The sequence below is a fragment of the Amphiura filiformis genome, chromosome 1 (genome assembly GCF_039555335.1).
Source record: "Amphiura filiformis chromosome 1, Afil_fr2py, whole genome shotgun sequence".
NCBI classification, from domain to species: domain Eukaryota; kingdom Metazoa; phylum Echinodermata; class Ophiuroidea; order Amphilepidida; family Amphiuridae; genus Amphiura; species Amphiura filiformis.
Window position 1 is genome coordinate 32751245 of NC_092628.1, and position 16466 is coordinate 32767710.

At 39.3% G+C, this 16466-nt stretch overlaps 1 protein-coding gene across 2 annotated transcripts in view; it reads right to left on the bottom strand.

Moving 5' to 3' along the window:
* The window catches only part of LOC140145361 (hypoxia-inducible factor 1-alpha-like), a 78613-nt gene extending 62632 nt beyond the window's left edge, over positions 1-15981 (bottom strand). For both annotated transcript variants that reach the window (XM_072167181.1, XM_072167129.1), the window contains exons 1-3: positions 15737-15981; positions 3692-3882; positions 1546-1733 (exon numbers count right to left, since the gene is read on the bottom strand). In XM_072167181.1, the coding sequence (XP_072023282.1) occupies positions 1546-1733; positions 3692-3782 (279 nt within the window). In that variant the 5' untranslated portion in view covers positions 3783-3882; positions 15737-15981. The remainder of the gene's footprint in view (positions 1-1545; positions 1734-3691; positions 3883-15736) is intronic.
* Positions 15982-16466: the final 485 nt, after the last annotated feature.

Here is a 16466-nt window from a genome sequence, read left to right on the forward strand (position 1 = left end):
AGAACTATTTTAATACAAAGTTGCAGTCTACATACAACTACATGTTATATAAGGAATTCCAGCATGTGTGTACCTCTGACCTACATTGTTCGTGTTTAGGCTAGCAACATGATTCATGATGACATCCTACCATAATGCTTAGAAAACATATCCTTCCTGTAATCAGTTCCTGATTTTGATACTTGACGGATAATATAAATCATGAAGTTAAAAACTTCATTTTATACATCCTCTACATGAAATGTTGCCATTTTAACATAAGTACCGGTACCGGTACACTACCGGTACTAGTCATCAGATCATTTTAACTACCGTAAAACCTCGTCTACAAGCATATACATGTATATTGTTTTGATGAAAGTTTAATTAATACGAAACAAGCGTAAATATACCAATACAATAGATTGGTCGTACAATAATACTTGTTTGTATATATTCTTGGATCTATAATTTATTTGCTCAAAATCCATAATGGCGCCTGGAATAATTTAGCTTTCATCAGAAGCACTCTATATGCTTGTAGACGAGGTTTTACGGTATTTTATTTTCCATTTTTTAATTTGGTTCTTGAATTTATTCACAATTTACATGATTTAATACAAACTTGTAATACTAACTTGGAAGACAATTCAGCATCTAAAAAAAATTTGATTCATTCATTCATTCAAATGTAGATCTTTCTTGCAGAAAAGTATGTCGTCCAAGCATGGGACAGAAGCCACCAAACCCTAAATCCTTTTCGCTGTGGAAATATACACCCTAAAATGTGCACATGTCTGCAAACCATCCTACACAGTAGGCTGGCCTACATAGATGATGTGGACAAGCATACTGCACTTGGCAAATCCTGCTTCCGATTCATGTCATCAGTCAATCACGAATTCGTGTAAACTGTGTCAAATTTGACAGGAAGTTCACAACATTCAGTACTAATTCTATGCATTACAAACACAAAATGTGCCTACTGACTATGGGTCATAAATAATAATTGTTTACTCATCCCATAATTGCCTCTATTGTTTTTTGGTTTCAATGCATACTTGAGTCAAAATTGAGTGAGGTTAAGGCAAGGACTGACTTGTGGAATTTGCATGAGAGAATTAAATAGCTCTTCTGGAGCCTTCACAGAGAGCTGTTTAGGGCATTTACAATAGAATATAAGGAGAGAATGGTCAACTAAGGATAGCTAAAACTCTCAGATTTAACCCCAACCCTACCAGTGGTTTTTTGCTATCGGAAGGGAAAGAAGAAACGATAAAGGAGAGAAGGTTAAGAAAGAATTCACTGGGAACCCCGAGATTCGAACCTGGGACCCCTCGCATGCCACGCAGAAGATCACCAACCTGTAGCCACCGAGGTGAACGCTGGGTATTTATGACTTTAATAGGCTGATTGCGTCATCAAGTCACATAGAATGCATGCACGCACAGTGGTTTTAATAGTGAGCTTTAGTGAGACCTGGTTGGGTTAGATTTAAGGAGTAGAGAGCGGTTGCTCTCGCTCTCCTCAAAAGGCAAGCCCTCCCTCTATAGGCCTACATCTTACCTGTTTCAGCCCAAGATACTTTGAGACACAGTCTGATAGGTATATTATATCTCCTTCTGATGATAAGATTATTACAAAACCTTCTAAAGCTTTTTGGTAGCAGCTGTCTAAGATTTGGTCCACTGAAATTACGGGGCTGTCGCATCTTTCTTCCTCCTCGTCTTCTACTTCTTGCTTGATGTTATGTACTGCAGGGAAAAAAATCCAAATCGGTAATTTAGTTTGCAAAACATGGAATAATTATATGCCTATAGTTTATGCAAATTGCAATATTTCTAATTTGTATGATGATTTCTTGTGTTTTTCTCACAAAGTTCTCCTTGATGATTTGTGAAATTTTTGGAAATAGACCTAATTATATCCACAATGAACAGTATACACCAAATCAGTATGAGGAATGTTAGCTGTTATTTCACTTTCTTGACATTGTTAGGATCCTCCTCTCCTTATTTGAGAGTGGCAGTGCACACTGTCCATTGTAATAAACCAAATTGTATGTCATGTGCCTCAAATTTAACCAGCCCAACAACTATATCCTGCTATTATTAAGCAAACCATTTGAACTGACAAAACACTGAGGTCAACCTGTTAACCTGTCTGACATTCCACACTCAATGTTTGCCTACAATGTACATGGAACCAAGACCAAACACACCAGATCTCTGTTTTTGGTATACAAACAAATTTTTACAAATTCTGGGGACAAATAAGTAGCATGAACCTTACATATAAATTCATGTTATGTTTATAATATCACTTTTGTGGAGTTAACTTCATCAGTTGTACAATGTACAAGTACTGACATCAAGCCTTTCATAAGGGGTGGTGCAATAATTATGTGTACCCCCGGGGTTGTGAATTCTCAAAATGGTCTGCCAAAATCGCTTGCCCCCCCCTCTGGCGAGCCAAAAATCTTTGCCCCCCTTTTGACGTGCCAAAAAAAACCTTTGCCCCCCTTTGATGTGCCAAAAATCTTTGCCCCCCCTTACCATGCAAGATTTTGGGAACCTGAATTTACAACCTTAAATTATCTTACCATATAATGCGAGCGCAGCGAGTAGGAAATTTTGCATATAATTTGAACATGTTCCTAATAACGTTTTCCTACACCTTTTTAGGGCATACATGTAATATAGAAACGGTGCCCAAAATATCTGTGCCAAAAATCACTTGCCCCCCCTTTTACCTTGCCAAAATCGCTTGACCCCCCCCCTTCGACCTGCCAAAAATGCTTGCCCCCCCTTTTGGCCTGCCAAAAATCTTTGCCCCTCCTATAATTCACCACCCCGGGGGTACACATAATTATTGCACCACCCCTAAGTGGAGCAGAAAGCAAATTTGCCCTCATAAAGCCACCAACTGCTCCATGTAAAATGCCAATGAACTAGGAGCAATTTTCTAAAACAAATTGCTCCTGGTTCCAGTTTTGCAGTTGATGCAGTAGTGAGTATGCTGTATTGCATGCAGAAAAGCATTTACTATTTGAAAATTGCTCCTGGTTCTTGTATTATCCCAGTGAACCAGGAGCAATGTTCAAAAACAAATAATTATCGCTCCTTGTTCCAGTCCACTTTATTTCAAGGCTTAAATGGTCATGAGTGATGAAGTTGCATGGGAAAAGACAAACTCTCAGTGCTTGGATGTAGGTATTGATACATGTACACACAATGTACATTTTCAATCACTTGATTTTCCCAAAAATGCAGTAAAGCTGTGACTTCCCCAACAAAAATGCAAAATCTATAGTTTTTGAATTTCACAAATTGTTCATGGATTTGGAAAGTCTAAGTACTTTGTACCTCTAGCCAGGTGCTTGGGTCATTTGTGCATAATACCCTAGGGTCTATGATTTGTGATTGATTTTAAAACAAATTACAAGTTTATAGCCTGGGTAAACTCTAAATTTGTGTTCCATACAATGTCTAGAATTTCATATTTAATAATGCAGAACCCATAGACCCTGTTTTTCAGGGTCTATGCAAAACCAGTGATGTGTTTTATAATGTCATGAAGTAAACACAACTGACAAGGATGCCCCTATCATGATAAAATTGTAATTTTGGGGGGATATTTTCCAATTTTAATCAACGACAAATGATCATACATGTATGCATACTATGCAATATAACTGAAACAATGAACTTACCAGTTGGTACTAATTTTCTGACTTTGAGATAGCTAAGTATGAGCCTCATAATGCCAGCTTTGTCCAGTTGGGCACACATACTGTGTGGCATTGGAAGTTCATGTGCTAGTTCATAGAAAATTTCTGTTTCTTTGCTTCATGGACGACTTCGTGCTGCATTCCGTGATTTTTCCTTCCTCTTTTCTGAATTTCTGAAAACAAAGATATATAAATTCAAATTGTAATCAACAAAATTTGAAACACATTAATCCTTAAGGGGGTACTACACCCCTTGCCAATTTTGTGCCTATTTTTGCAATTTTCTCAAAAATTATAGCGCATTGGTGACAAGTAAGATATGTATATTATAGGGGCAAGGACTAAAACTACTGCATTGAAATTTCAGCAACTCAAGGTAAGTAGTTATTGATTTATTGATCAAATATTGGTTTTCCTCATTTTTGACTGTAACTCCACAGCTGTTGTCTGTGCTGAAATAAAATTTCCAGTGCAGTAGTTGTAGTCCTTGCCCCTATAATATACATACCGTATCTTACTTGTCACCAATGCGCTATAATTTTTGAGAAAAATGCAAAAATAGGCACAAAATTGGGCAGGGGTGTAGTACCCCCTTAACACTTTTTTACAACAAGTTTAGAATGATAAATTAATAGCAAATATTGGTTATATCTGCCGTTTTCCGGATTTGGATTTGGCAACTGAAAAGTATTGGCTGATAAAAATTGCTCTGGCTAATGGAAGTCTTAAAATGTTATGTTTATCGTAACCAGCCCGCATTGGGATTTTTCGGCCCCGTTTGTGATGCCAAAATCCCAAAACAATTCATTACCGGTATTTTCTAAATTTGTACAAAATTAGTTTCTAGAGATGCACTGATCACATGATCAGTAGTTCTGAATCGGGACCGGTAAAAAATGTAAACATTACTGATCATTGCTACCGATTACACCCGCCTACTTTCAGGCTGGGAAATAAGAAGCGCCGGACCAGGGGCTACTTTGTAAAAAATAGCCCCTGGTTCACAGGGTTTTACAGGGAACCAGGGGCTCAGGGGTAGACATAAGGAGCAATAATCAGCTGGCCCAAGGGGAAGGTTTTCAGCTGGCCCCTAAGGGCAAATCCACTGCCCCTGATTTGTTGTTAATATCGTAACATGTCATTAATTCAATCATAATAATGCCAAAATCCCAACTGGCCCACTGGGCCATCCAGACAGAAAATCTCCTGGCCCAACCAGACAAGAGCACCAATGGCGCTGTGGCTCTCGCTTTTGGTGACAGTGAAAGTAATTGTTCTTGGAGTCGATTGTGCAATGTGACAGATCACATTCAATGGGTACATCTGGTTGGTTGGTAGCTATCTCATTTGCAGAGCATACAAGAATACATCAATCAATTTAGGGAATTACTATTTAGCAACTTGAATCGAATCTGGTGGAATTGGATAGAAATGGGTCCAAATGGACCGAAACTGATCAAAATGTATCAAAATACATAAGCCAATGTCAAGAATAGTGTACAAGTCTGAATAAGGTTTTGGCTATAATTAATTTTTATTTTTTATTTATAACATTCGGCCGAAGCCAGGCTAATCCCAATAGTGCTCAGAGGCTACTAAATTTAAGGGACACCATCCGGATATGACGGGACAGGGATATGGGAAGATTAGTGACTGTACACACCAAGTTTAATACCTATACGACAGTTTATACTAATTTGATCTCAGTTGACCCCAGGTGACCCTGAAATGGCCTTCCAAAACTTTGGCTCTAAATAGTGACTGTACCCACCAGGTTTCATGCCTATCCAACAGTTTTTACTCATTTGACCTCAGATAACCCCTGGTGACCCCAAAATGACCTTCCAAAATGTGACTGCAAATGTTGACTGCATCCACCAAGTTTCATGCCCGTCCAAATGTTTTTACTAATTTGACCTCAGATGACCCCTGGTGACCCGAAATGACCATCCACAAATTTGACTCCAAATGTTGACTGTACTCAGTTTCACACCCATATGACAGCTGTTACTAAATTGACCTCAGATGACCCATGGTGACCCTGGAATGACCTTCCAAACATTTGGCTCTAAATGTTGACTGTACCTACCATGTTTCATGCCCATATAACAATTTTTACTAATTTGACTTTAAATGACCCCTGGATAACCTCAGGTGACCCTGAAATGACCTTTCCAAAATTTAACTCCAAATGTTGACTGTACCCACCAAGTTTAATGCTCATCCGACAGTTTTTTCTAATTTGACCTCAAATGACCCCTAGTGACCCCAAAATGACCTTCCAAAAATTTGACTCCAAATGTTGACTGTACCCACCAAGTTTCATGCCCATCCGACAGTTGTTATTAATTTGACCTCAAATGACCCCCGGTGACCCCAAAATGACCTTCCAAAAATTTGAATCCAAATGTTGACGGTATCACCATGTTGCATGCCCATACGACAGTTTTTAATAATTTGACCTCAGATGACCCCTGGTGACCCCAAAATGACCTTCCCAAAATTTGGCTATAAATGTTGACTGTATCTACAAAGTTTCATGCCCGTTCAAAAGTTTTTACTAATTTGACCTTAGATGACCCCTGGTGACCCGAAATGACCTTCCACAAATGTTACTCCAAATGTTGACTGTACGAGGGCTATCGAGTGCAGATCCGTCGGAACACGCATCGGGACATCATCCAAGCAGCAAAGTTCATTTCCCATTGAAAAAGCGTTATCCGACGGATCTGCAGACGACCATTCTGGTACCCACCAAGTTTCATGCCCATACGACAATTGTTACTAATTTGACCTCAGATGGCCCATGGTGACCCTGAAATGACTTTCCAAAAATTTGACTCTAAATGTTGACTGTACTACAAGTTTCAGCACATATAACAGTTTTTACTAATTTGACCTCAAATGACCCCTGGATGACCTCAGGTGACCCTGAAATGACCTCCCAAAAATTGGGCTCTAAATGGTGACTGTACCCACCAAATGTCATACCCATCCGACAGTTTTTACTAATTTGACCTCAGATGACCCCTGGTGACCCTGAAATGGCTTTCAAAATTTTGACTCCATAAAAATTTTGATGAGAAAAACAGCTTCTGATGAAAAGTATCCCTCCACTGCGCGTTCCCTGGTAAGGGCCATGCAGCTAACTGCAGGTGCTCTAGTGATAGACTGGGTACCTCCCCTCCGGCATTCGGAGTAGATCTGGTACCTCGGGGAGTGCCCGCGGCATTGCCGTTAGCAGAATGACAATGCAATCTTCCCACCCGATCTTGGCCACCACCCTCGTGAGTAGTGAGATCGGGGGGAATGCATAAGCTGTCATCCCTCCCCAGTCTATGGACAGAGCGTCCACGGTGAATGCTTGGGGGTCCGCGACCCTTGAGCAGTACACCGGCAGTGGATGATTGCGATGAGATGCGAACAGATCTATCGACGGGTGGTACATCCCCTTGAAGATCGTCTGAGTGATCTGCGGGGCAAGGGACCATTCTGTTGGTCCCGACACCCTTCCTCGTGACAGATCGTGAAGGAGGTTGATGTGAAACTCTGTCTCTGTGGCCACCATAGGTCCGAGACGGAGTCTCCGTGGATGTGGATCCCCCAGCCCGTTTGACGCTATGGTCGCTACTCGTGACATACTGGGGTGCAGGAAAACCTGACACCCTGGGTCAAACTGGGCTGATGGGTCCACCACCAGAGTTCCTCTCGCGATCTCCGACAACGGAACCGCGAGGGAAATTGGTGACAACTGGGCCTGCCAGCAGGCTAGAAGGTGCAGTTGGGTAAGCCTAACGTAGAAACGGCAGTACGGTACGAGGTCTACCATACTGGCCATTAGGCCTACCACCTTCATCCATGCCACAGCGGGTATTGCCCGAAAACCCGGCCAAGAGTCGGGCACACCGCACCATGTTCGCCACCCACTGGGTGAGGGCACCGCGATCCCCTCCGTGAGGGTGATCTGGGTCCCTACAAATAGTGGTGTCTGCGTCGGAACCATGCTGGACTTTTTGAGCTGATCAAAAAATCCAAGGTCCCGCACCCTACGGACTATCAACCCCACAAGACCCTGTGGTCTCCAGTGGAGTGCGTCCGTATATAAGCCAATACGTCCAGATATCAACTGATGTTGACACCCCTGCGCATCAGGTACGCTGCCACCGCTCTGACCAAAGGTGTAAACACCCTGGGAGAGGTGGACGGCCGGTATCAAAACTGTTAATTTTGATCCTGTACCTAGATACGTAGATACCTCCGATTGAGAGGCGACTGGCCTATGCAGATAGGCGTCCGAGAGATCTAGTGATGCTGTCCCCATACCCCTGATGGGGCATGTTAGCACCAAGGCGAGAGTCTCCTATCTGAACCTCTTGGGCCTGAAGAACTTGTTCAACGGCCTGTGGTTCTGAATGGGACTCTCGTCGCCGCCGTCTTCCTTGCCGGGGGTAGGGGGGTAGACCGACAATCGCCTGCTTCGTGAGAAGCTGTGTGATCCCTATCAGTAGTGCCCGACGCTGGGGGCCGTCTGACGGTACTACATGTACTGTGGACCTCTGAAATGTGTAGACGAATGTGGGGAGACTGGGCTGCCAGTCTGTCACCCCCACTCACCATTGACCATACCCAAGCGTCCCAAGAGATGGTTTCCCATCTCTGGGCGAAAGCCATAAGCGGTCGTCCACTGGGAGATCCCCAGAACGGGCGCTGCAGAGGTAGTGGGCTCGGGTACTGTTGGTGGTGCACAGCCTACTGAAGTCGGAATATTCGAAGCCGCATACTTGCTAGAAGATCTGGTCTCCCTGCGCTTGTGCTTCGACTTGCTGCTCCTACCAATGGTAAGGGCAGTCTCCGACTTCTTCAGAGTGCTCCCTTTGGTAGCTTCTTTGCACGGTCCTCCACCGTGGCGCAAAAGCATCCAAAGAGAAAAGGACCCTGCCTTTCCATCGCGTTGAGCGATTGGAGTGGCAGGCCCCCTACCGGCGATGAGTGGACACCCTATGGGCTAGGCCCATGGAGCTCCCGTTGAGGCTAGCTATTAGCATCGCTAATAGGCTTACCTCGCGGAAGAGCTCAGATGTTGCCTGAGCGTCAAATATTATTATATAATGTTTCATAGCTGTTTATTTTTTTTTTATAAACGCAATTATACTTTACACAACAAAACATTTTTGAATGCCACAAAGATTGATGTGCATTATGTAAACTTAGGCTTACATCTCTACTAAACATGATGTATGCAACATTTAATTTTGATATACGCATACTGCATACACATTCCGTTGTACGTACCTTTCATTTGTGCACATACATTTGCAATATTTATAATACTTGCTTCACTATCGCACAATCCTCATTTAAATTTTATAATATATATTACTGATCATTTTCATCTGTGAAAATATGAACATCTCTTAGCGACTTTGATACCTTCTTTGTCGATTTTCAAGTTTCTTTCTTCGAAAACTTCGTTGATGTTTTCTTGGCGTTTTCTTCGAGTCTTTCTTAGGCTATTTCTTGGAAATGGCGTACATTAATCTGTAGATTTACTTTTTCCGCTGCCACCATGTTACGTTCTTGCCGGCTTTTCTCTCAGTAAAACTATATGAAATGTTATAGTTTTTCTCTTAGACGATCAAAAATCAAACAATCAAGCGAAGATTTACAATAATTCTTACAGACATGTCTCCATCCTCCCTCTCCTCTCCCCGAATTTCATAGTTTTACGACATCACGGTCGGACATTATTGAAGAGGCGTGATTTTTACTTTTCCGTCACATTCAAAAGTGAATTCCAATAATAAAATACATTCGCAATCATGGCGCCACGCAAATCTGCGGACATAGCGCGCCGCACCGCGTAGGCCTACATGTACTAGTTTGAGCGCATTGCAATTAATCAGTTGCAAAAAGATTCAGCTAGCAAAATTCCCCAAAACGGCATTTCGGGGGTGTTTCTAGATCTTAGTCTCATTATGATAGCAGCTTTTTTAATGGAAGTGCTATCAAAATCCCTCTAAAATTCCATGTGCGATTGTCTTATCACCATAAAAAATCATATACTTGGGTCAAGTGAAGTATAGAAAACCTATTTATGTAGGTTTCCTTCTTCGGCCAGTTGTTTTAAATTTCTATGTAAATATGCATTGACATTGTCGGCGAATTTAGCTGACTAGCAAATGTGTTAACTAAGGTTTGCCTGGGTCTGGGATACCTACTACTAGTAGTAGTACTAGTACTAGTACTAGTAGGCCTAGTACTAGTAGTAGTACTAGTCAAGTCAACATGGTCAAGAAATAAACTTCTTAATCTTATTAATCGATGAGAGGAATGCGAGACGTCTCACCCCAAAACACATTCGCCCCAAAAAGGTTCACCCAATACACAATACATACCACGACCAGTTCGCCCCAATTGACTCACTGTGTAACGTTGTCAAGTGTGCATGCGACCAATGCCAATCAATACGATCAATCATAACAGTTACGACACGGAGATCATTGTAGCATGATAGTAAGCTCAAATAGAATACGCAATTTCTCGCTGTGAAACTCGCTTTTACAAAAAATGTAGTGCTTTTCTGGCAAATTTTCAACCACGGAAATCTACTGCTGTGCCGGGATACAGGCCACTTCGAACCTATTCACTTCCGTTACACGCCAATTCAATTACACTACACTCCCGTGCACTTTCGTCCCCTTTTTATACATGGTATTGGGGCTGTTGTTGACTGTTTCCTGGTCGATTGCTTGAAGCCCGGCGTGTATTAACTAGTATAGTATATAGTATATAGTATAGTATAGTATAGTACAGTGTATAGTAGGCCTATAGTATAGTATAGTAAGCAAATGGTAATGATACGCTGTGTTGCAAAATAATATGGCAAAACAAAACATTATATATAGGTTTATAAAAAAATAAAACAAAAAAACTCTTGCGAGTTTTGTGTATTTTTATTTTACCGACTCAAACTCAGTTAAAACAAGTTTGTGATGTTCAAAACTTTCAAAACTTGCAGTCCTGTAAACATATTAAACTATTAATAGGACTGAAAATATTTGGCAAATTTTTCAAAGACGAATAAGCACAACTAGCAAAACAAACGCAGCTTTGAGATATTTTGTGGGTTCAGTGCTGTGCACTGACTTTTTTTTTTTTTTTTTAGCGGCGGATTATTTGCTGCCACTTACACGAAAACGCCGGGTGTGATATGTTCAATCAACGGTTCCGTGCACCAAGCACGCAAAAGTGCCAGAACATACAACGGCGTACCTTGCCTGACAAGTCCCGGGCCAAGCGTCCGCGTGCTTTAAACACTGATGTACGATCGATTGCTTGACAAGTCCCGGGTCAAGTAGTCTGCTCTCAATTTGATTTATAAGACCCGAGAATTACGGGCCGTGTTTTGTGTTTGCGATTTAAGGTGTGGGAGGCAGTGCACGAAGAAGAAAAATCCAATGATTTTGTTTGCAAAATGGTTAATCAAAGATATAAATATAAATTAATTATATATCTTTTAATTATACTATTATTTTGATTATATAATTTTGTATTTTATATCAGATACATTTATAAAGGACATACTTCTCTAATATAAATGTATTTTTACAATTTTGATAATTGTGATTGACAGTTATTATGATTCATTTTGTTTTTCTTAATTTCTGCAACTTGCCTGTCAATAGCCTGGCGTGTTTCTATTGGGACCATTTACCGGTAAAGAGACGGTTAAGGGATTAATTCTTCCTGGACTATCATGATTTATAAATCCTCTTGCTCAAAGGGATATGTGGGATATATGTCCCTGTTTTTTTACACATTTAGTTTTCTTGTTTGATCTCATTCTGCAACCAAAATACCAAAAGTTTACCCGGGAACCAAGGGAGAACAGTGCCAGTGCATTGATTGGTCACCCAGGTTAAATAATAAATAAATAAATAAAATAAAGTTTAGAATATGGCCCAGAAAGAACTCATTTTTAGGGCCTTCCATCAAAACGCCTCTATTTGTTAGCATCTACTCCATTTTGGGGTCCTCCTATTTTTTTCTTATTATTATGTTTTGATGAGTGGGATGAGTCCAAATGTGTGAAAATATTGGATCCAAAACATAATAATGATAAAATTGGATGCTTTATGCAAAATATTTATTGCTCTCGATATACCAATATTTTAATACTTATTTCACTTTATATCACAATTTTGTCCCCGAAATATCCATGACCGCAAATAATTGATTCCTCTGATTTAATTTTCTAGATTAATTTTCTGAAAGTAAGACGAACTCTATTCAAATTTGCTCAAACTGTTAATCAAATAATGTAATTTGTCAGTCGAGTATACCCGTAAGGCCAAGTAAAAAAAAAACATGTTTCACGTCCGGTTTTCAAAAAAAGAAGGAGGAGGGGCTTTTTATTTTCTATTTTTATCGCAAAATTGGTGTAAATACCCATACTTATGGCTGTTTTGGCGTGCTCAATAATGCCTGGAAAAAGGAGGAGTCCCCTTTTTTATTTGTTGTTCTGAGAGTTACACCCCCTCCAATGATCACAAAACCTTCCTAAAATGTTTCTTGTATCTTAACAAGGCTATAGAAAGCATTCCAAGTTCCTAGACATATTTTTTGGAAAGTTATAACTGAATTTCAAAAAATAAAAATATATTTGAGAAAACCTCAAAAAAGGAAGCGGGAGGGGACGTGAAACATATTACTTATGGTGACGTCACAGAGCATCCTTGAAGTTAGGTGTTCCGTTATGCCCCACCTTCCCCTAATATTCAACAAAGAATTTATCGGGGATTTTAAAAGCTCTTTGACTGTGTCTAATCAGGGATTTTCCTTTTAACAAAGGAGCACCGGTGCATTGCAGCGCACTGCTGCACGGTAGCATAATCTATCGGCATGATGAAATAACTGTCCATTATATACAAATCAAAAATAGTCAGATTGCACCCTTCATAAATAAGTATGATTAATATAATATATAGGTTTGGTGTTTCACGGTGGTGTTTGTTAGAAATCAGTAAAGAAATGTGATTTGCATACTGCATAGTATAACATGCAGAAAGCCTAAGAGAGAAACATATAGGCTATAGTTCCAAATCTGGGTATTTGATATATAATTATACTAAGCTAATGCAGAACACGCTGAACTTCAAAGCTAGTGCCGGTGACTCGAGGTAGATATATAGACTATAGTAGACGGTGCGTGTGTGAACAGGAAAAATAATGAGTTATATGAAGTTTAAAATGATATCATGCATAAACCCGAACAACCTGTATCTTCCAAATCTGGGTGTTTGATATAGGGAAGACCTAAGACCTATACTTGCACGCGTGAACAGGGAAAATAGAGTTTCAAATTATATCAAATCAAAGCCCCTATCAATAAACACGTTTACACAAAATTGTTCCATTAATTGGATTTTTTTACCCATGGTAGCTCCAATATCTTTAAAACATAATGAATTTGGCCGAGTTCAATGTAAGCTTGGGCATTTTTAAACATTAAATAGGCTATCGCCACTTTTGTTTTACATTTTAAAGTAAAAACAAAATTGAAGAAGAAAAAGTTTGTTGTCAGAGAATAAATAAATTGAATATCTCTCGTGTGAAATATTGTATTAGGCCTATATTAAAGCCACGATTTCTCTGATACGGAAAAACGGAAAAATTCACGAATTCGGGTTTGCCCACGGAAATTTGAAAATGCCACAAAATAGTAAAACAACTGTGTAAACTGTCTAACTGTTGTGTTGATTTGCAAAATAAAACAAAGAAAAGTGATTATTTGACAGTAATCAACCATTAAACAATCCATTTTAGCATTAATTCTAGGCCTACTACAGTAAAGGGTAATACAAAATACACTTATAAAACATGTTTGTTTTCACTTTTCAGTGCTTTATATTGGAAAATGGAAAATCACGGAAATTGTCCAATTTGTAACACGAATTTTAATTTTGTAACACGGAGAAATCGTGGCTTTAGCCTATATTATGTTGTAAAAAAGAATTAAATGGGAAATATTTTCCATTTGAATTATACCGGAAAGAAAACACAAATTGGATTTATGCGCCATAAAAGTAACATTTTCCAATTCGCGCTCAATTCTTTTATTCTGTTCAATACTGATTAATTATGTAACTTGGGGTGGAGAGGTGTATAAAATAGTTGTTTTTAAAAGGTTTAGTATGCCTACAACGTCAGAAATCCCATTCTTGCATGAAAAGTATACATTACCGGATACACCATGCATGAAGATATAATATATAATGTCTATAATACATGCTGCAATATGCACTGGAAGACACACCTTTATCATGAGTAGGCCTAATGTTTAAGTATATGGGTGACCGATCATGACGATCATGTGTTGTGTGTGTGGGGGGTATACGGGTGTGGTTGTATAGAGAGCACTAACCAAGCAAAGAAACAAAATTATTTGGGAAAGATTTTCCATTTCAATTATTAGAGAAAGAAAACTCAAATTCAGATTTATGTGCTAAAAGTAACATTTTCCATTTCCGCTCAATTCTTCTAGTATGTGTGTTTATACTGCTGAATGAAGGTGAGCTTTATGTGGGGGTGCGTGTGGGCGGGCGGGGTGTGGAGGGTGTTAAACGTTATGCCTATATGGCGTCAAAATCCCACTCCCTACATTAAAAGTATACAGTACCATGCATGATGATATAATGTATGTAATGTTCAAACGCATGCTGATGCACTGCAAGACACCATTAAATCTTTTGGCTGCCTGCAGATCTGAACATATAGGACTTTTCCCACAAAATGGTCTTGGGAGCAAAAATTTGCCTTTTATGCGTGAAAAAAAAAGAAGGACGGGTCTTTGGATGTGGGTAAAGGAGCGCTTACATTAATAATATTTTGGCAAAGGAATTAAAATTGGACCGAAATCGTAGTAATGGATTACTGGACTTTAACCAGTTTTGCAAACAAAATCCCAACTTTTTCTTCTTCGCGTGCCTCCCGATATAGACCTACGTCACAATTTCAAAAAAGCGGCCCGTGATTCTCGGGTCGTAAAGTGACATACTCGATAAAATAGGTAAGTAAAAAAAAACCCATATGGATGGAAAACTACATGATCAAAAATAAAATGTTTTCATAACATAAACATAGTCAGCTCAACTGAATCTCGGGGCTGAATCACATGGGTTTCTAAACAAATTCATAGCATTACACGCTTATAGCACCAGCCAAATTGTTACAAATACTCAACATTTATTTAAAAACAGCACTGCATACTGTCTACTGAAAATACAAATTGTATTAATTACTTAACAATGGATTGTAAAAACATGATAAATTCATAAAATACATTAATACATTTTAATGGCATAAAATTCATAGAACACCGTCAAATTTGTTTACAAAGATATAGGCCTACAATGTATAGTAAATAAACAAATTAAACAACACAATGTAAAGTGATTCAATAATATAATAATAATTAAGATATGATTAATATATACTAGTACTATTAAATAATGATAGTTATTTTTTATTGTTATCATAAGAAAATAATAATAATACTATAATTTTTACTATAATATTCATAGGTCGTATTGATTATTCCATAATACATGAATATAAATGCAAACAATTGGAAGTTGTATTGATTGGCCATATGACCGCATGCACTGCATTCACGGCACTTTACAGTTTACACAGTGAGTCAATTGGGGCGAACTTGTCGTGGTATGTACGTGTATTGGGGCGAACTGGTCGCGGTAGTGCGTGTATTGGGGCGAACTGGTAGTGGTATGTACTGGTGTGGGGCGAAACGTCCTGACACCGATGAGAGATAGGTACTAAGATAATTGAGAACATAAAAAATGTATGCAAAAATATACTTGCTGAAAGAGGAAACTAGCTAGCCAGGGTCCCTAAAAAGGCTAAAGTAAGTACATGCATGCATGTACACCATGTACATGTAAACTGTACAGTGTGTAAACACGGTAAACAAGCAAATGGATAGACAAAATCATGAAAATGGAAGCTTACCTTCTCTTTGGCTTTGTGACGGAGTTGTTAGTGCTGGCCATTTTGTACGTTTATAATTTAAATTTAACTCCTATAAAAATCCACAAATTGGCAGAAACGTATAATTATCCTGATAATAGTCCTCAATCCTTGGTTAGTTGTAAAATTGTGGCTATATGTAGTCTCGAAACACTGTCGAGGATTACGATATCACTACAAAGCAACTTGCTAGCTTAGTCCCATTCGTGTAAATAACCATATCAGCGCAGCCTCATTTCGGGAAACGTGAGCGTAAGCAATCTTCTGCGCAGAATCGAATCATGTCTCGTGATAGCAAGACATTTGCACCCTATTTATGCGAACATTTACCCCGGGATCATGGGTCATCTTTGCTGGTTTGCAACTTCCATTATATAAATGCACTGTCAATGAAAAAAGGAAAGAGGTACATGCACAGTCGAGAACTTATGCAACTTATGGCTCTACAAATAAAAAAATTTGTTCTACGGACTTTAGATCCATTTAAATTTACTAGAACATTCTGGATATTATGTTGACGTATTCCGAGAACGATTTACGTCTATGATGAACGTCAGTATACTGGTACAAGCTGGATGAATGAACGGGTAGATGAACTTCGCAACTTTGAATTGATTGTATTTGAACCCCGATTTGAACCCGGGATTTGAATATTTCTTGGCTTGGTTTTCCTCACTATTTGGGGTTAGAGGTCCCTGGCCGGGTCCCGGGG